We start from the raw sequence: 22,098 nt of genomic DNA, 5'->3' as shown, positions 1-22,098 counted from the left end.
TAGATACATATTTATCTCAAAGCACATTTATTTATTTATTTATTTATTTATTTATTTATTTCAAAGGAGAAAGAATTTGTCCGTTACTTTCCAAGAACAACTACTTAGTTATCCATCCACTTTTAATTTTTGTTTGTTTGTTTTTGTTTTATTTTTGTTTTTTTTTTTTTTGGTCAAAATCAAGTAATCAATATCAAAACAGAAGGAACACAACAATTTATTCTGTTGTTCCATAAAAAATGGAAGCGGTAATTTCATTAACTGTATAAAATGCCGCTTTACTTCAAACAATTTATGTATTTTGGCTATCATTTGCTTACTAAAATTGCTGGTACTTCAGGAAAAGTATTGATAAATATGATGTATATTTAATATGTTATAGCTTTTTACACATAAAGAATGCTATACAAACATCAGGAACTCCAAAGTGACCAGAATTGCACAGCCAGGGTGTACAAAACAATCAGTGCTGAAGCTTGCCTGCCTGTCTTATGGTCCAATTGTTACAGAACAAACTGTTGTGACATGCTCAGTTCACTCTCATCAGAAACAAAGTTGTAACCTATGAAAGTTGTACACATTTCTAATACAAATAGTAGCTATATTACGGCTCAGTCAGGGAACAGGAAATTAGTATTTTGCTTCTATACAACAATTCCCTAACCGTTCTGTACCCAAGCAAGCCTGATCTATGCAGTGTATCTCTCCTTTACTAAGAAGAGATAGGAGAACTACTGTTCAGCTTTCAACGATGTTAGGTCTCAAACCATTCTTGAAATATCATTATGCCACTCTTTTAATGAAAACAAATGCCATTTGACTCAGGATACTATCAGAATCTGTGCACTAACCTCTCTTTCCATGTATCACACAAGCAAACATTTTGAATAGTTACAAATACGCAGAGGACCTTAATTCTTGCTGACCCTAAGGCTCCCTTTTCAACCATGTTTAAAAATAAAAATAAAAAATAAAGAAGCAAATACAGTGAGAAACACACTCTTCAAGAGTGTGTTCTACATCACTTCAGGGGATGCAGGACATCCTTGGCATTGTCTGCAGGTACTTCTAATGTCAAAAAATCTGTGGCGTGAGTTACAGCTGTTGTTCAAGCTCCGTGAAGAGGATTTTCATCTAGCTAAAGAAGAAACAAGTAGCATAGGAGAGTAGCTCTAATGGCACCATTTTGGAGAGAAGTCCCGCACAATGCAGTCCAGCAAATGGGAAAGGTCCTTAGTGTATTTTAAATATGGATTTGGTGAAAGCTAACCTAAACTAAGTGATCATTTTGAACTCAGACATTGCATACAGGCGAGTCTGTCAGCACAAATTCCCAGTTCTCCTCAAACAGGTAGGGCTTTTTGGAAAAATAAGCTGATTCTGAGGGTAGGAGCAACTTGGACAATATCTGTGCTTGGTCTTTTGCTATGGAGGTTATAAATTCTGTGAAAACTTAAAGACTGGCTGTTTCAAAATAAACTTATTTCTAACAAACAGCAGAAATTCATGGTAGCCAGAGGGAGGAAATGTGCAGGAGGGAAGAGCCTCATACAGCCCCAAGGGATACAAGTGTGAATCTTTTACAGTGTTGATACCACTTTTGTCTTGACCTTTCTATTCCATTAGAATTCACTAATTCATAAGTAGCATGCCGTTTAAAAATATAATTACCCTGTCTTTATTTATTTTGATGTGAATTTCCAATAGAATGAGGAAGTTATTTCCAGTTTTGAAAGCAATTCAAAATTACATTAAATCCAAATATTATAAGCACAGAAGCCTAAGGAGAGGCAAATATAAATTTACGTAAGAGACTACACCTTAAATATACAGTGTGCTTTTCCTCTTGTGTGTCTTTAGGACAAGACAGTTTATTAATGAACAGTAAATTACTGCTTGGAAGATAACATTTTGTTTTTATGAATATCAGCTCATGGCTACAAGATTATATTGGGGAATCAGAGGACTCATTTAGAGAAAAATAAATACAATTTTAAGCAAAGAAAAAGTGTTCCTGAGGTCATGAAGAGGTTGAATAGCTTCCCTTTTGTTCAACTTCCATGTACCCCTCCACATTTAATGTTGAATCAGGAGACTTTTTTCCTTATAAATCTCTGGTCTGTCCACAAGTAGGTTGCAAGGGAAACTTTGTTAAGTATGAGCTTTCAGACACAGTGTTTGAATGAACAGCCCCCCATGTCATGGGCTTTATACGATCCCAGCTGCTGCAACACTAAAATCTATCTATCCTTGATTAACTAAGGCCCTATCTACATGAATTGGAATGTAGATAGAGGAATTAATACAGCCTACTTAACAAGTCTTATAGCCCTTACAATTTGCAATGGAATCAGTCTGCACACAGAAAAAGTGACTCTGAAGAAAGCCCTGAATTCTTGTAGCCCACTCACTTCATTCCTCAGAAAACTCCCTCAGTGACCTGAAGATGAAGTTTTTCAAGACACCAAAGACAGCCTCAAGGCTTCCTTTCTCACGCAGAATCATAGAATCATAGAATGGCTTGGGTTTGAAGGGACCTAAAAAGTCATCCAATGCCAACCCCCTTGCCATAGGCAGGGATGCCACCCACTAAATCAGGCTGACCAAGGCCCCATCCAACGTGGCTTTACACACTTCCAGGGATGGGGCATCCACAGCTTTGCTGGGCAACCTGTTCCAGTTCCTCACTATCCTTACAGTGAGGGTCATAATGTCTAATCTAAATCTATCCTCTTTTAGTTTAAGACCATTCCTCCTTGTCCTGTCATTATCTACTGAGTAAGGAGTCCCTCTCCATCCTTTTTATAAGACCCCTTTCAGTATTAAAAGGCTACAGTGAGGTCACCCCAGATCCTTCTCTTCTCCAGGCTGAACAGCCCCAGCTCTCTCAGTCTTTCTTTATAAGAGAGGTGCTCCAGCTCTCTGATGATCATTACATCCTGATATCTACAGTCTCTTTGCCCCAGCTTCTCAACCATGCCCCCATACCTTGCTTCATTTCTTATGAACAAACCCAGGAGAAGTAGTGTAGCAGACAGCAAAGAAATCAAACAAAAGGGAGCAGGACCATCTTTGTTGATGGTATTGAGAGGTTAGATTCCTCAACTTTCTTGATGATCACAACATTCTTGGTTTTGATTTCATTGTTACGTGTATATGCTATCCTGGTATTGTTTTCCTTCTCTTAAAGCAGTCTCATGTAGTTTCTATCTGCTCTCATTCTAGAGTGGTGATAAAATACTACTTAAAAAAATAAAAGTATTGTGAAAGTGAAAGAATTGTTTTGTATTATTCGTCTGTCCTTTGAAAATATTTGCCCAAACATAGCATAACATTGACCCTCCCTTTGGTTAACAGGGAAGTTGTATCGTACTGACCAAGTGAGAGAAAACAAAAATCTAAAAGGTTCCTGCCTTTTACCCCTGCTCACATTGGACTTGCAGTCTGTTTTCACTATGTCTGGCTGCTTGTTCTTCTTTAATATTCAAAGTTTGAAGTATTGACCACACTGTATGAAACAGCTGATCTTGTTTGGGACTTAATACATAGCCCAAGATCATGTTATACATTGTGTAAGGTATTGCCACCAAAACATCTTGAGCACTAATTCAGTAGATAATTTCAATGAAATGGTTACAAGAGTAGCCAAAACCACTTTGTAAGCTTGTTTTGTTACTTTGCCAAGCCCTAGAAAAGTCTTAGATTGTCTCAACATTTGAAAGTCTCACACACATACTTAAGATTTATCCCACAATCTAATAGGAAAAATAAACCTGATGCTGAGCCATTCATCTCTTTTTGCTGCTTAAATGTATAGAAGTTTTATGTGAGTGTGATGGTGAATGAAACAAGTTGTGACCCATGTTGCCTCCAGACAGGCACTGAGCAGCAGAGATCTCCTGATAGAGTGACGTAGTATAGGGAAGGACAGGAACAATTTACATGTCTGTATATATGTTTGGATTAAAAAAAATCTGTCATCACCATTTTTGTTTCTAGACTGTTGTGAACGGGGGTGCTACATGATTTGATTCAAATGAGAAAGTTGAAACTAAAGTAAGCCATGGAATGACAGCCTTGAGCATGTTTCTCCCCACTTTCTCTTTCCATAGAAGCACTATGAATGCAGTCATGCTGCATCAAGTTGTTCATTTGCCTTGAAAGATCTTGTCTTTATTACAGATAACACAACAATTACATGCACTGGTATTTTCTGTTTTAAAATGGTCTGTATCCATGCACAGAGGTGCTTTTGGATTAAAATTTATCCAGAAGTAATAAAAAATGTTTTTAAAAAATTTGTCTCCTCATAGTCTAAAGGCCAAATGGGCTAAAAATGCAAAACATCACCTCATTTGAATGTGTCATATAAATTCTCTTTTAACATTATTGCTTTACATATTTAATTAAATACTGAAGATCATTTTATTCACAGTAATTAATGTTTCTGAGAGCATTTAGAATTGTTCAGGATATGTATATATTTAAAGCAGCATCTACCTTCAGACAACAAAACTCCATCTCCAAGTATTTGAGGGCAGTTAAACGGCAGAAAAAGGTTCGTTTCTCCCCGACCCTAATTCCTACTGAGGTTTCTGTGGAGTTCCTGACACATTGTTGCTTTAGTCTCATAGCAACCAGCATCGGGATCTGAACTACTTTGGTTGATTCATTTCACAGATAGGGCAGAGGATTGTCATGATCATTTATTTTGACCAACAGTTGCTGCAACTGGTAATCTACAATTACAAGCTCAGAATTTTTGAGCTGTGGTAGGCTTTCAGTGATACATACGTATATTACATTAAAGATTGCATTTGTACAAGAGTCACACCAGTAAGAGCATTGTGTTAATGATTAACTATTAAAATAACTTACACCTTGTAGTTGTATATTTGTCTTGTTCTGTACTTATCTTGTTAGGCTGTTCTCCCTAATAGATTATAGGAGCATCCCCCTTCAAAAACTTCTTCCATGTTGAGTTACTTACATGCTGCAATCAAGTCATGTCTTCACCCTCTCTTAGGTAAAATAAATACACTGAGCTTATTAAGAATCATTATAAACTGTTTTTCCTGTACTTGATTCAGAAAACAAGCAGCAAGGACTAGTTGCTCATTTTATAAGAGCGTCCTTTTTGAAACATTAATACTAGACACATGCACATGTCATTCCAGGAACAGTCTCTGTCAGTTATTGTCATTTTAAAAAGTATATTAACCCACTTTTCTTGCTATCCCACTGCTTAACCATCAAAGGATAATACATGGTTTCATAGAACATCTTCTTGAAGTTACGGTCTACCTTACTCCTTATATCCTTTTCACTATTACTCTGCTTCTGGACACTTTCTCGCTTTTCATTACTTGCACTCTTGGTCCTCCATGCTTAACTGTATGATTTTATATATATAAAATATATTACAAACACACAGTTTAAATAAGTTCACCTTCACAAATAATCCAGATCACGCTGGCTCTATGACCATCGTTACTTCTCACTCCACATCTGTGTCATCAGATCTGAAAGCATGCTGTACAAGTATGTAACTTCATCTTTCCTATACTACAAGGAAGCATGGTAGCCTCTTAAGATTTAAGACTTAATAATTGCACATGGTCACTAATGTTTTCTTAAACAAAATGGGTTTAACCATAACTGTGTCCAAAGAAGGGCAACAAAGCTGGTGAAGGATCTAGAGAACAAGTCTTAGGAGGAGCAGCTGAGGGAGCTGGAGTCACTTAGCCTGGAGAAAAGAAGGCTCAGGGGAGCCTTATTGTACTTCACAATTGCCTTAAAGGAGGTTGTAGCAAGGTGGGGATTGGGTTCTTCTCCTGAGCAGCAAGTGATGAGACGAAGGAAAATTTTCAAGTTGTGCCAGGGGAGGTTTAGGTTGGATATTAGGAGAAATTTCTTTACTGAAAGAGTCGTGAGGCATTAGGACAGGCTGCCAAGGAAATGGTCAGGTCACCATCCCTGGAGGTCTTCAAGAAATGTGAAGATGTAGAACTTAGTAGCATGATTTAGTGGTGGACTTGTCAGTACTAGGTTAAAGGTTGGACTAGAGGATCTTAGAAGTGTTTTCCAGCCTGAATGATTCTATATCTGTAAAGTCATCATATGGCTTCAAAGTACAAACTGACATGTCAAGCCCTCTTCTAACTTCCTTATGAGTGGCTATGTTATTAAAAGCTTACGGATTCATGCTACGTCTCTCATGGATCCAAAGAACTCATTACACTTCTAAGTAAATAAAAGTATTCTTGTAAATGCCTCATGCATTTACATGATAGATCGTAACAGCTGAAAAAAATAATTAGTTTCTAGGATGTACGTTATATTTCCCTGAGAATTCCTCCATTTAGTTGAAAGACTTCGTGAAGCTTTGTGAATTGTGTTGGGCACACATTCATGTCAAAATAGTATTTGACAATGCTATTGGAAAAGAAGATATATTTACAACAGAGATTTGAAAATTGGGATAGCTGAGATTCAGAAAGCCGACAGGAATTACAGAACAGACTGATAGAGACAGTAGGAATGACAAGGAAGAATGCAAACTGCAGAGAAGAGGAGCCATTAAGAGTTTTTTGTAGCTGAAATATGAGGAAAAGTGATGGATGCAGAAGAATTGTCAACAATCACAACATTAACAACTCTTACCTTTATTTATATCTCTTTGTGTATTGTTTTCACTTGCAATGCTCTTACCATAGTTTTCCTTATTGCTTTCTCTGGGTGTGCCATTTGTCCATCTGCAAATTTATTGTTTTTTTGTTTGTTTGTTTGTTTGCTTTGTGTTTTTGTTTTGTTTTGTTTTGTTTGAGGTACCTGCAAATGGTAAGGCAGTTATCATTGACAGGTGCTGCATTTCAAAGCTGAGACATGGTCTACACACAGACTCTGTAAACCTGACGGTAATGGATGAGATTTTCTTCCCGTTTCCAGTTAGACCAATTATGTTTTCTAGTCCTTGATGTACATAAAAGGTGCTTATACTGAGCTTGTATGTTCTCCTAGTATCAGTTCAAAATTAACTTCTCAGTTCAGTTTGCATCATTCCACATACTCAATTACTTTATCTGCAACTGGGGGAACTTCCTTCATACTGCTGCAGTAAACACAATCTATCTGTCTTTAGTGATAAAGATGAGTGTTTAGTTTAGCAGCAGCTCCCAAAGACCCTTAAAATTTTTTTTTCTAGAAAGCTCTGTAGACATTGGTCTATGCCTAGTTCTCCATAAAATCAATGCCTGCTAATACATTGCACTTCTCCAGAACCTTTTTGCAATATTTATATTTTCTGATACAGCTTGAATCCTGACACTATATTGAGATTTCTTTTAAGACCCGTTCCAATTTTCACAGCATTTTTACATTCTTTGTCTACTTTGCACAGTATTTCATTCACAGCTGTCATATGTTTCTGGACTAACCTTCAGCGTTTCAGAAGGACTTTAACATTTAATCAGCTGAGTCAAATTTTCTGAGACAGTAGAAAGAGTAACTTTCTAGTACTTTTTTGCCTTATCCAAAACTTTCATTTCTTGAATACTTTTTCTTTCCCGTGTCTCACTAGATTTCTCAGGGTTAGTTTTCTCATTTCTGCCAGATGATCTCATCTGCAAAATATAACTAGCCACTCCCTCTAGTGGTTTGGCCTTATCTTCCCAGGTTTCTCTTATAATATGTAGTGGGCCTTGCATTCATCAACCATAGCATGTTCAAATGGTGAAAAGCCCATTGGTGCCTATGGTACTTACTTCCCTATAGGCAAACTAAAATAGCAGCCATTCATCTTAGTCTGATCCTGCACTGTTAATGAATTTTCACAGCATGCATTTCAGAGTTAGATTAAATATTTCTATAAGGCTGTCTAAGGAGGGTATAGAGTGATTTTTATACTTCTGTCTCAAGAGAATGGTTTCATGAGCTTAAAGTTTGTCCTCTGGCAAGTTATAATCTCCTCTGACATACCAACCCAAGCAAATAATGGGACCAAGGGTACAATAACCTGATGGCTCTTTATGGCTCTTAGGGAAAAAGACTTCTAGGTATCGAGTAGCATAGATGTTTATTGCAGAAGTAAAGGCACTGTGAAACAGTTCCAGCCCCAAGAACTCCATATGCCCACAGGAAAATGTGGAAAAACTCCCACTCTGTTCCTAATAATCGAATATGGGACTGTCACCATATTCTGAGCTTCATGTTCCCCATTTCTGCTACCCTCTTTTGTCCCTTGAGGAAAAAGTAGGGACGTGCATCTTTCCTTCAGACTCCTGAATGAGTCCTGTTGTCTCACATCCCTCCCTCTCATTGTCCCTCTCTCCCTCCTTCTCCCTCAGGACATCCCACCACCATTAACACCAGATGTCACCAAGCTATTGCCTCATGGATCAAAGGGATCTGACCACAATGTAAAATAGAGAAAAAAAAAGACTGCAGTAATGCAAAAGTCTTTAAAAATTTGGGTATGAGTGTTCAGAGCTTTCTTCATCTGTTTCCTCACAAGTCCTCTCATCCATACAAGTTCAGAACATTCTTAGAAAAACAAGTTTTCTAAGCCCTCCTAAATCAGCTCTCCCTACCCCAGTATTTGCATAACAGCAGATCCTTCTTAAACATCACTCTTATCCTTGTGAAATAAAAAGATAGAGAAAGGGGAATGAAGTGGATTTGTATAAGCCCTGGTCTCCTCCCACTCTCATCAGTCTTATTAGGAAAGTTAATGATTAGTTGGAGCCATCTGCTCAGAGACTTCCCTCTGTATGGCGAGTTTGATTCTGTCACATATGTTCACACAGTCTGAATAAAATGATCTCCCTCTCCCATGCTTCTTAACAACTTTGTAGAGGGGTAGTAGGGTAGTAGTCTTTCTCCTCAAAATGGCTTAAAAAGGAAGTTGTGAAGAAAGTGTCTTTTATAGCTGAGGGAGAATCCCTAGAAAGTTATGAAAACTATTTTAAAGCAAGACTTACTATCTGTCTGTTTAATTGTCATCTTAGAAATAACAAAAACATCAAGTCTAGCTTGAAAGAAAGAGATAACAAAGATTGGTCTACTAGGTGACTGCAAACTGTCTTCGGGTTAATTTTTACTCATACATTTTAACTGAAAGATTAGGAACTCTGAATTTTTTATCAAAAGATGTAAACTGATCACTGAAAGCAGATGATAATAAAACCAGAAATATCTTACTAAGCTAGCTAGAAACACCTTCTTTTAATTGTCCAATATTAATTTTCTTTTACTTTCTTTCATGTTGCAATGCTCCTGTTTTACCATTTGTTAAATCCTCACAATATACAGCCGAATAAACAGCACATACAAACAATATAGCTATTTTTATAATTCTGATGCCATTTAGGCTTTTTCTAGCCCATTCTGTACTCACAAATCTGGAAATTAGGTGGATTTTAGCCTGGCTACAGTACTTAAGAACAAGAAAACTCAGAGAATCAACATTTAACCTGGATGCTGGTACTCTTTGATTCATGTCACTGTTTAAATATCACATATCTGCAGTGATAACCACAATCTACAGCTTTGTTTGAGACCTCTCAGGCTGTAAAGAAAGTTAGGGAGTTAAGGAGATTAGTATTACAAGCCTCTAGCATTCAAAACTCCCAAGTCATGCCAGAATATAGTCTTGAATTTGCATATAAAATCAAGAGCTTAGATTTTTTTTTATTTTATTTGGCTTTTGTGATCTGAGACTGTTCCCATTTTCAAAATCTTTTATGACCAAGAGAAGTAAAAAAGACTCTTAAAAGCGTGAGCACTCAAGCAGTCATATAGTCATATGGACTCCATGAACTGATGCATTAAAAAAAAAAAAAAAAGATCTTGGGACTTTGTGTAAAACTGCCCTATTTCTCTCTCTTTTTTGGGGACTTAGAGGAGGTCAAATAAAAATATGAAGCAAAGGCCACAAAAAATGGCAGAATGGAAGGAAATGTCTCTCTGAGGAATTATTCATCCTTCATGAATACTGGATCACCAGGGTTTATGCTGCACAGCTGGGGCCAGGGAGCAGCTGTTCTTTTCATATATTCTCTCTGATTAATAAAATAATTATTTTTATTCTTAAACAGGATTTTAGGCAGGTAAAAATACACATTAACCTTTGGTTCACTTTCTGGCCTTTTGTTGATAAGTAAGCTATTTGTATAGTAGTAGCAGCATCAGTAGTAGCAGCAGCACCATTAGTAGTAACAGTCATCATACAGGCATCTTGAGGGAATACTGCTACATATAGGAATGTATTTCTATGCATGCTTATTTTCTTCCTTCATTACTTAGCAGTAGCCACAAGCTGTGGAAATTATTTCTCTCCTCCTTCGTCTATCATTTGCTGATTCCCCAAGAGGTTTTGCATCAGGTTCCTATATTTTTTCCAACAATTCCCAGGCAGAAATCTGTCTGTACGTTGATATAGATCTTACAACGTTAGCACTGATTCAAGGTATACCAGTTGCACCAGGTCTATATTATGCCAGTCATATGACAATTTGTACATCCAAAATAAAGCGGACACATCCTGGCTGCTTTAATTCACATTTTCCTTTTTTACTTTCTTTTCTTTCTGTGTCTTTATGTGTCTGTGCTGTTTGGTGGAGGATATGGTGGGCCTTTTGCATTTCTGTGAATACCTCTTTTCACATTTCATGTTTAGTGGAGGTAGCAGAACACACACAATGACCATGATGCAGTTTTAGCTACAACTCTCTTTGCCGTGAAGTAGTCTCTGTAGTTCCCTCCACTTGGGAAAGAAATAGGACTAGAGGCAGGCATCCTAATGGAGCAACAAGTCATGCCCCACATGGAACAAACAGGCAATGTTAGAAGCACACTATTCCTGTGCCTCTGCAGGTTCCAGAACTTGCAACAGGGAGAGAAATTCTGCCATCTGCAGAGCTAGAAAGAGGGAAAGTTTTCCACTCCTAAAAAGTTGTCATCAGCCTGGCAGCCTATGGAACATGGACATGCAGGGCTTTCCTAAATTAATTCATGTTTGAGGCAGCACACGGGTTACAGAAGAAACCAGTGTTGACTTCAAAAAGTGCCCATGATGGAAAAGTAATGGAATTGTCTTGAATACAAATTTAATGCTTTATGAATTACTCTATTTTTGGAAAGAATAGCGATGTAATCACAAAGAATAAGAGTTACTAGCTCCGTATTTTTCACTGCAAAAAACCATAAAAACAGCCTTGTATGTTATTCTTGTCTGACTGTAGCCATTGGATACTCCAATGAATACAAGAAGTCCTTTTATACTGATTTCCTGTTCTCCTTCATTGCTTAAACAGGCGTAAAATAATGTATGCCCGTGATTGTTCTTATGGGTCTCCACTTGTATATTTATTTGTTAGCCTAAAGAATCAATAAAGCTTAAGAATGAAATTAATCTCTGAAGTAAATTAACTAAACCCTCTCAAGTTGCACAAGCAATAAATTGATTTTAAGTATTTAACATGGTGCACTCTTGGAATATTTCTATTTATACTGACACAGATTTAAAAAAAAAAAAAAAAAGTGGCAATTCAGTAAACACATGGCTCCAGAAGTCAGACACAATTCAATGAAAAAAAAATCCTGTTTGAGATGAATCAGTCCTTATATTATGTCTGCTCCTGATTGATCTTCAAATCTTGTGTGCAGCTGTAAAAATAAATGATTTAAAGGTGAAACAAAGAAGAAAATAATTCCCTATACAGTTAGCAATTGCTTTGTATCATGCAATAAATATCACTTTATATTTAAGGAAAATTTTAAAAATTATGCAAGTATACATTCTGCTTATAAAAATCCTTCCCCCTTTTGTATATTGTGATGAAAGAATTAAAAATGTGAGAAATACTTCTAAAAAGAAACGTTATTTTAATAGTCATCTTAGAAAGTGTGGCTTTCAACTGCTTATTCTAGAGAAACCAAAAAGTAATTTCAGTAAATCACTTCAGTTCTTCAGGTTTTAATGCTCTTCAAAGCATGTTGTCATGATTTCTGTAACATTACGAGAGCCATTTTAATAAGTATCCTGCCTTTCCATGTCTCCTGATTACCTCCCTGCTTATTTCTTTCATTCCGTTTAAAATTGGATCACATCAAAAGCATAAAGAAAATAGATTATCTTTTCTATCTCTCTCTCTCTTTTTTTTTTTTCTTTTTTTTCTTTTTTCAGGAAAAGAGAACAATTGGCAAGTTTTAACTTAGAACACTGCACCTCAAAAAGCTGAATATAGCATCAGGATGTCTCCTCTACTAAAGTTAAAAGCTGCTAAATTTTGCTGCCTATGCATTTGCCTGGACCACCTATGAGTGCCAAATACCCCATATTATGTGCCCTTCACAAAGCAGATGGCCTCTCTTTTCTGATGCCAGGATCCTTTCCTCGGCTGCCTGTGCCCTCATTCTCCCTGGTTGTGTTGATCAAGGTAAATGCATAGGCACTTGACTGTCCTTCCTCCTCTATGTGAGATCCTGGGAAACTTCTCTGTCCTCTCCATGTCCTCTCCACAGGTTTGTGGCTGACATCACTGGGTTGTTGATGCAGACAGCATGGTCATAGTCTGCAGAGTCTGTTTATGTCTGCACCAAAGACCTCTTAATTTCTATTCTAACAAGATTAGAATAGAAATTCTGTTCTTTTACTTACTTATTCCTTTACTATGCTCATTTAATCTTATTTACTATTCTTATCTGTTGTGGTTTAGCCCGGCTGGCAGCCAAACACCGCACAGCCGTTCGCTCACCCTCCACCCTCCCTCTCCGGGATGGGGGAGAGAAACGGGAAAGTGAAGCCTGTGAGTTGAGATAAAGATAGTTTATTAAGACAGGAAAAATAATAACAATAATAATAATAATAATAATAGTATTAATAGTAATAATGTGTATGAAATAAGTGATGCACAATGCAATTGCTCACCACCCGTTGACCGATGCCCAGCCTATCCCCGAGCAGCCAGCCCCCCACCCCGGCTAGCCACCCCTATATATATTGTTCAGCATGACGTCAGATGGTATGGAATACCCCTTTGGCCAGTTTGGATCAGCTGTCCTGGGTCTGTCCCCTCCCAGCTCCTGCTGCATCCCTAGCCTGCTCGCTAGCAGGACAGAGCGAGAAGCTGAAAAGTCCTTGGCTTGGTGTAAGCACTGCTCTGCAACAATTAAAACATCAGCATGTTATCAGCGCTCTTCTCATTCTAATCCAAAACATAACACCCTGCCAGCTACTAGGAGGAAAATTAACTCTGTCCTACCTGAAACCAGGACATTATCCTATTCTCTTACTTATTTATTAACTTTTTAAATACAGAAAGGGTCTATATTTCCTAATCTCTCACTAGAGACTAGTATTTCAGACCTTTCCTGGGATCAGAAGCATATTTAATGTGCCACTAAATTAGATCCAAGACCTGCCAGCTCACAATTGGTCCTGAAAATTGTCTTATTCTGCTTATCATTTTGTGTTTATGTTCCCCCTACTATATTGATAAGCATATATGAATATATTGATATATATATTTTTTTGTCCAAAAAAGTCCTGGCAACTCAAAAACTGTAGGAAATCAAAGTAATGTACCTTCTGAAGACTTACAGAGGACACAGTAAGTCTTTTCTGAAAGACTTCATGTCACAGGATTAAATATTTCTATTTCTACACTGTTTTTATAGGCATGGCAAAAGAGAGAGCAGAATTTCGTAGTCACTGTTTTTTTAATTTGATTTCAAGTTCTGGAATTCCAAAAGGTTTTGGCCATTAATATGATTCTTAATTTTCCATTTTCCGTTTTGCTATTGATCCCTAACTGCATACACCAAGCCCACCAAAATTAGTGCAGCACACAGGAAATGTTAAAATAATGATAACGACTACAAGCTAGTTTTCAGACATAAATTCACAAAATAGTTAAGAGAATCCAAGCACATGTCTAACATTGAAAGCACTGTGCAAATGATTGGAATATAATACGTCAAAACAGAAAACTTTCTAATGTTTTGTCTGCTTGTTAATTGCAGAGGCAGGCTTTCAAATTGTCTGTCCAAAGATGCCTAAGTGATTATTTTGTCTTTTTACACTCAAAGTAATTGAATTTCAAGTATAAGAAATTTTCCAAATCTGACATTTTCTTTGCTAGAACTCTTTCCCTTCCTATGTGTCCTTCAACCATCTTTCACCCTTGCAGACTGATTCTATTAAATACCAACGGTAGCATCATTAACATTTTCCAATTAAACAGTCTAAAGAAAAACACCATCCTCTGAGAGCCTTTTAAAAATCTCAGTCAAATTACTCTGTGTAAGTGGGTGAGAGGTTGTTTATTCATTTTGATGGTATCCTCCAGGCAATAGATGAAACCAACATATGTTGAAATGATGCTGGTTTACTGCAGTTGTCTAGTCATGGTACCAATGCAGGAAATTTCTGAATTACTTGATCTGCTGGGAGTAGGGGGAAATTCCATAGACAAATTTATTCCATAATTCCATATTCCAAGTGCGGTTTATACTATTCCTTTCAAAATTAAATAACAACAGTTCAAAGATTAAAAGATCTAATAGAAACCTTGCAAACCCACAACTTTTGTACATTAACATGACAAGGTTTGTTTTTAACTCTGAAAAGAGAGAACAGGAAAAAATTGACAATGAGCTAGAAAATTCAATAAATGCCCACTGATATAAAATCCAATCTCTGTGAATCACATAATTTTTATTATCATGACTGTTATTTTATTCTTTTTTATTTGGCTAACACTATAAATTGAAACAGTGCTTCCAAATCCTTTTAAAAACAGCTCTCTGGTAAGCAGCTGACAATGTAAGTTGGATAGGTGTAAAGAAGCAGCACATGGTTAAAAAAAATAATAGAATGGAACTCAATAGTGGAAAATCCCTTACAAGAAATGTTTTTGAAGGAAAGAGGAATTTAAAGTGACAGGAAAGAGTGCAAGTGAAACCAAGTAATAGCATGTTAGAGGGTATTCCATGTGAAACGGTGTATCTCTACCATATTACATAGTATTGGAAGAGTAATTGCTCTCTAAAATGTGAAATGTTCCTGATAAAAGCCAAATCTTCTGACTGCTTTGAGAGAAATGTGCACAGTCAGATTAATCCTAATACAGTGGTAATGCACAATTTGGGAAGCTGAAATCAGATGTTGAATCAAACAAAACTAAAAATTAATTGGCAAAAGATAGTATTGGCAGAGAAGAATAGAGCTAGGAACAAGGAGAGAAAAGCATAGATAAAATAGTAGGAAAAAGCAGAAAGAACAGTGAGGAACAGAGCTGAAAGGAAAAAAAAAAGTGCTATTATTAATAAGACTTGAGAATAAGTAACATATATTAACAGTAAGAACTGAACACCTCATCTGCTATTGAACTACTCCCAGTTGGATGGATCTCCACTGCCTTTGTATTCTCTGTCTGTATGTCACGTATGCTGTGATCCAAAGTTTTATGTGGGCACACACATTCATGCCTGCTTTACCCCTGGAATTTTTTTTTATGCAGGAAGATTTTGTTTAGACTACCTTTCTGCCCAGTCTTGGAGCAGAGCAAGGTAGTTTGAATATCAGTTTGATCTGGTACATCTCTCGCACGCTAACAGAGCACACGGTAAAGTGAGCAATGTCTCTTTCATTGTGTTTGCTTGCATGTGTGTGGCAAAGCAGCTGGTGAATTAACTCCTTTCTGCCACCACCACAAACAGCAGTTCAGGAGAGGTAAGTGAGGGCAACAGGCCATGCCAACAGCATTAATGGAAGAAGTAGTCATCTTCTGGTGGAGAGCCAGCATGCTTTCAGAGAGCCAGCATCCCTTTCAGGATTAAAAAGCATTTGCTTGCTCATCCTGCCTGGTTTGACTGGCTGGGAAGCAAAACAACAAGATTATCCCCCATGAAGAGAGGACAAAGTGAGCAGCATAGCATCCAAAGGATCATTTGAAATTTCAGAGAAGGGGATGAAGGTGCAAAGTAGTGTCCCAGTTACTTTGACTGGAGGCCAGGGCCAGGAATCCTGATTGCACATTGCCATTCTCTCCTGGGTTTGCTCTGTGGCTGGGAGCAGGTGCTTCCACTTTTTGTCTCCTTGTCTTCACACCAATAAATTGTGAATAATGATACCAGTTTTGTGGGCATTTTCTGACGTTTAATTCAGTAACACTTTTTAAAAGCACAAAGGCACCTGGAAACATCACATGCTTTTGATGTTGCTGTTTGTACATTAGAAAGGCCGACGTGTACAACTGTTACATTCAGTGTACAGATGGCAAGTTTAGACTGTAGTTAATTCCATAAATCCAGCAGTGTGAACGTTTCCAAGCAGTACACAGAACAAAAGCATTAAGCCAGGCCTGTACATTCCTTGGAACAGGGCCCTGAAAGTCTTCAAGTGCCTTTGTGTGTGGATGGATAGACAGATAGACAGGCAGGCAGGCAGGTGGATGTTTGCATGCGCAAGAAAAAGACGGCAAGGGAGACTGTATGCTGTATGTATGTGTATATAGTACCTAATAATGCAGTTTTGATTTAGTAACAGCAAACGACCACTCTTAAATCCAATGTTTTTTTATGAAAGTGCAGGGGGAGGGAGGAAAAGGGAGACAAAGGAGGAAAAGTAGGATGTGATAGCAACCTGATGTCAGTTTGCATGTTAGCCTGTAGTGCGTTCATGTTCAGGAGGAAAGGGTTGGGCCAGCTCAAGGTGAAGTGCATCCCCCTGGATGTGTTCATACTGCTTACGATTTGTGGGGCGCCAAAATGTCAGGCTGAGATGAGAGCACAAGGCCATGGAGCAGGGAGTGAGTGCCAAGCACACTCGCATGGATGCTGTTGCTACGATACAAGTTTCAGGGTCAGTCTCTGTTTTCCTTCCTTCCTCCCACCCTTTGCTTTTCCCCTCTTATTTGTGCCCATTGCTCTGCCTGAGCCTGGAAGGGGCTACAGGAAGGGGAGCTGATGGGCCTGCTTCACCAGGGACAGCTCTGCCTGTGGGCCAGAGCTGCTGGTGGGGCAGATGGACACCCGTGGACACCCGTCTCACTGCCATGGCACGCCAGATCTCTTCATGTGATCTGTGTGTATTTGTGTCAAGGAAAGAAGAGGCTTTTGGTTTTAAAGTACCCTAAACTTTTCTTTTCTCCAGACGTGGACGCACTGAAAGCTGTATCACAAACTGCTCTCCGTCTAACTATCTGCAATTCTTCAGACACCTTCAGCTGCAAGTTTTTCACTTTTTTGGTTACAGGTTCTTAACTGCTGCTCATCTCCTGCTGATACTGCACAAAACCTGCCAAAAACCTTCTTTTGTAGATAGAATTGAATCAGGATTACTTTCCAGACATTCTGTCAAGAAATTATGCAGCACATAAGGTCCAAAAAGCAGTACTTGTTTTCGTGGCCATTTCTGTACAGGCTTTTGTCTCCTTTTATCCACATATGGTTTGTTTTTCTGAAAAAATTCAAATAATTCAAATGTACATTTCAAATAAGGGCACTTAACAGTCAGGAATAGTCATTTTATTTTATACACAGATCCTAGTGGTTTATTGCGGTTGGTTGCTTCCTTTTTCTATTGCTTAGCATGAAAAGTAATCTGAGAAGAAAAAAATAACAGGTCAAACAATTTTCATACAATTTGACGTTTCTTTTTTAATTATTCATTTCTTTCTAAATGAAGGTGTTGATCTTGTATAGTTGCTATTCAAATCAATATGCTTGTGCTAATTTAAATGATAATGTTGATGTAAGTAGGATAATATCTCAACCCCATACTGCTCACTAATCTGCAACATCCAACATTTTTATCTCCTCTTCTCTCCACAGCACTGCAGTGATAACACCCATCATTGCCAATCAGATATGAATATAGTAGGTGCTTGGAAGAGAGGTTACACTGGAAAAAATGTTGTGGTCACCATCTTGGATGACGGCATTGAAAGAAACCATCCAGACTTGATGCAGAATTATGTGAGTGTTTGCTAGAGTCTGATTTGCTGCTGCATTATTATAGTGCAATAAATTTGCTGCCCCTAGAAACATGGAGGGAGGGAGGAGGGAAGGAAGAAGATTCATACAAGGGTTTCCTCAAATTGGAAGGAAAATAGATGGATTTTGGTAATCTGTATTCTTTTAGTTAAGACTATATTCAGCCAGAATGTCTTTAATATCTAGATGCCTCATGTAGCTGAGTCCTGCATTTCTGAAGAACTGGGACCAATAAACAGATATTTTTTCCTCTTCTCCATAATTATTTTACTTAATATCTTCACACTTTCAGAACTTAAGGAATGGAAATATCCCGCTTTTCAGTTAATGTGAGCAGCTGAAGTCTGTTTTCGACAAATACATTTAGCTAGCAAGACAGTAGCTCTTGTCTCGAAGGCTGTAATGTTAGATGTATTGTTCTATGTGTTTATTTTTAAAGCTAATTATCTTATTGCTGGAAATAATATTAAAGGCAAAGGTTATAACTCAATTAAAAAGAGGTGTAGAATATTTTGTGGTCTTTATAATAAGTCTCTCTAAACTCCAGTGAGCCCCTTCCCAGTTTGCAATAAGAGGAGATCAGGAGATCTGTGTCCTTTGTTTACCATGTCTGGTATTTCATGTCCCCTCAGAAGGTTTCTTTTTGCTTGTGGTTCATCATGTTTAAATGATTGTTTTAATATACCTTGGAAGGACTGCATAATGTGAAGAGAAGCTGCTTTTCTAGCGGGTGACTTCTTGTGTTTGTCTCTGAGCTTAAAGCTGCTCAGAGTGTCAGAACCATGCTTTGCTGGGGTGATTTTTCCTGAGTTTCAGGAATAGGCATTACCCAAAAGCACAAGACCTTGGCAACCTTATTATTTCTCTGAAATGACGTGTGTGAGCTGAATATTCACACAAGATAAGGAAACAAACAAATACAGATGTGTTGAGTATAACCAGTGAAGATGACCAGCACAAGGCATGCATATACCTTTAGTCCTGTTAGGGTCATAGGCCTTGTAAAAAAACTCTCAACACAGGCTTTTTTCCAGGTAGCATACCATCTTGACAAAACATTTAAGACATGAAGGCAACAATAATATCATTAATAACCCATCAAAAGTTACAGTCTTGTCCACAGTTTAAAGCCATTTATTTTAAATTAGCCACACTTACATCCATATCCTTCCCCATGCTGCACGTGGAACTCAGATCTGAAATACATGAGGACTGCATAAATAGAAGTGACAGGCTGTTGCCCTATTTGTCAGTATGTGATTGATCCTAATGCATGCCACATCTTTCCCTTTAATCTTTAAAGTTATTTAAACAAACCAAATATTTTACCCCCTCATTGAATGACCCAGATTGTCACTTCATCCCAGTACTGTCCTTCCACTGAATTTAAAGCAGCCATTTATTCCCTTACCACCTCCTCTCTTTTTCCTCATGCCAAGAAGGAATTCCCCCAAAGCAGTACGCATTGCTTGTTTGATGACAAATGCCTTCTATATGTCAGATTATTGCTGGTGTGGCTGCAAAAAAGGAATATTTGAGGTGGATGTGGTAACTGGTTTTGAAAAAAGAAGAGATTAAAAAGAACTGCTTGCCATGTCAACACACTGCATGCTACCACATGGATTAATGGAAGCCATACAAACCATCAGCTATTTACTCTATAAACTATTTTCAGCTGTAAGAATCTTGGTAAAATTTGAAGTAGATATGTATTTGAAGTAGAAATATATTCGAAACAGTTACACTCCCAAACAAATAGGAATTCAATGTATGTTGCATTTCAAGCTGTATTTTTTTAACAATATGCTTAAGAAAATTATATTGTTTCCTGAAACTGACTGGAAATTCAGTCATCATCCTGCAGATAACTTTTCTTGAATCTTGAAACGTTTAACGAAATCCCAGTTTTGAAAATGAACTCTCTTAAGTTCCAAAAGTTTCTTAGAAGGAATGTAATTTTTTGGTTTAATGAAACAGAACTTTCTGTTTCCTCTATGCAATTAACTATGGCTTTTCAGAGCATTCATTATTCTCTTCCCTTTTCCAAAGATTAAATAAAATCTGTAAATCCCATAATTATTAAATATATAATCCTTTCCTAAGAAAATGCAATCATCATAAAACCACAGGAATGTTAGTTAACCTAATTACTCTCTTGTAGAAACCTGCTGAAGAATGTATAGGCTACATGACTCAATGACTAATTAATGAGAAACTGGTTTTATTTCTCCTGTTGGCTACAGGATTCGCAGGCCAGTTTTGATGTCAATGGAAATGATTTTGACCCTATGCCTCGATATGATGCCAGCAACGAGAACAAGTAAGGCGCTATGACACTCATGACACTTTCAATCTAGTTCCTCCAGTAGAGCATACAAGTTCTGCTGTGAAAGCCGGGAAAACTTGAATCCTCATAAGGCAGCATGATTTGTATTTAAATCTTTGTGAAATATGTATTTATGTCCCTTCTATGCACACTGCATGACACTTACTCTTTGAATGCATTTGGAGCAATCCAAAACCACATAAAAATTAGTCTGAGAGTTCTGGGTGTGTGAAATGAACCATTTTCAGTCCCTTTGGGATGCAGAATATAAGGTGGTGACTCTTACCTTTCTTAGATACTACTTCAGTGAGTTATTGGCAGGTTGTTAAGTGTGACAACTGTCTTGGCTTCTGACTTCCTTGAACTTCATAGACTTTGTGTTTTGAAGAAGAAAAAGAAAAGTTAATGGTGATTTAACTTTCTAACATTTTCTAATATTTTCAGTCTTAACCTCATGGAGATTTTACACATAGAAGTTTGCTAGAAACCATATAAACCCAGGAACAGCAATTCTGCCTAGTTATGATATCTGTGTCATGTGACTGGCTGAATATATCTGCATGAGTGATATGTTTCTCCTTCAGAGCACTTCCTGGTATTTGTCACTCTAGCTCTGCTCTTTGGATGTTCTATTGTGAAGTCTTGGGGACAAACTCACAGGGAGACCTGAGCTCAGGAAGGGGGCCACCATTCTGACCCCATAGGTATTTCTGAGTGCAGTTGGTAAAGTTGTTTTACTAGGTACTTGTGCTGTGATTTCACCCAGCAGGCAAGTCAGTACCACACAGCTGCTTCCTCACTCTCTCAGGGTGGGATGGGGGAGAGAATTGGAAAGGTAAAAGTGAGAGAACTCATGGGTTGGGATGAAGATAGTTCACTAGGCAAATCAAAAGCCAAGCACACAGGCAAAGTCAAACAAGGAATTCATTTGCTGCTTCATTGACAGACAGGTGTTCAGCCACATCCAAGAAAACAGGGCTCAGCATGCATAATGGCTTCTTGGGAAGACAAACGCCATCACTCCCAATGCCCCCCCTTTCCTTCTTCTTTAACCCATCTTTTATTAATGAGCATGATGTCATATGATATGGGATATCCCTGTGGTCAGTCTGGGCCAGCTGTCCTGGCTGTGTCCCCTTCCACCTCCTGTTGCATTCCCAGTCTCTTCGGTGGCAAGGCAGCACGAGAAGCAGAAAAATGTTTGACTCTGTGCAAGCACTGCTCTGCAACAACTGAAAACATCAGTGTGTTAGCACCATTTTCATCAAAAATCCAAAACACAGTATCAAACAAGCCTCTGTGAAGAAAATTACTGCTGTCACAACCAAAGCCATGACAACTTGGCATAAAGAAATACCTTTCTGTGGAATTGCATGTATTAGAGGAAGGGGATTCTAGTAGTCAGCATGCTGTCTGTGCATATTGTTTTCTTGAGGTCTGGGGGTTCTTTATTGTGGAAAGCATTTAATATTACCTGCCTACAGAAGAGAGAATACAAGAGGTGAAACTTTGTTCTTTACAGAAGTCAAATGCTTTTGCATACATTTTGTTTCGTTTTGTTTTGTTTTTGTTTGTTTTTGTTTTTCTTTTCCCCTGCAATCCCACAAACTTTTTCCAGAAGAATACAGCAGGTGTGAGCTAACTCACTGGGAGTCAACAGAAAACTTAGCCTTGGCTTGACTGGAGGAAGCAACTGGAGCAACCCTGGACCACATTTTGATGGGAGATTGCTCTTCTGGTCAATATAGGAGGGAAAATATATAAACATGCTGAAC

General features: G+C 37.9%; 1 protein-coding gene across 2 annotated transcripts in view; it reads left to right on the top strand.

Moving 5' to 3' along the window:
• The window catches only part of PCSK5 (proprotein convertase subtilisin/kexin type 5), a 251,843-nt gene that overhangs the window by 55,712 nt on the left and 174,033 nt on the right, over nucleotides 1–22,098 (top strand). For both annotated transcript variants that reach the window (XM_035558486.2, XM_035558488.2), the window contains exons 4-5: nucleotides 17,836–17,979; nucleotides 20,241–20,317. In XM_035558486.2, coding sequence (XP_035414379.1) covers nucleotides 17,836–17,979; nucleotides 20,241–20,317 — 221 coding nt within the window. The remainder of the gene's footprint in view (nucleotides 1–17,835; nucleotides 17,980–20,240; nucleotides 20,318–22,098) is intronic.

Source organism: Cygnus atratus, chromosome Z (assembly GCF_013377495.2).
Source record: "Cygnus atratus isolate AKBS03 ecotype Queensland, Australia chromosome Z, CAtr_DNAZoo_HiC_assembly, whole genome shotgun sequence".
Taxonomy (NCBI): domain Eukaryota; kingdom Metazoa; phylum Chordata; class Aves; order Anseriformes; family Anatidae; genus Cygnus; species Cygnus atratus.
This window is presented reverse-complemented; position numbering and strand designations above follow the sequence as displayed.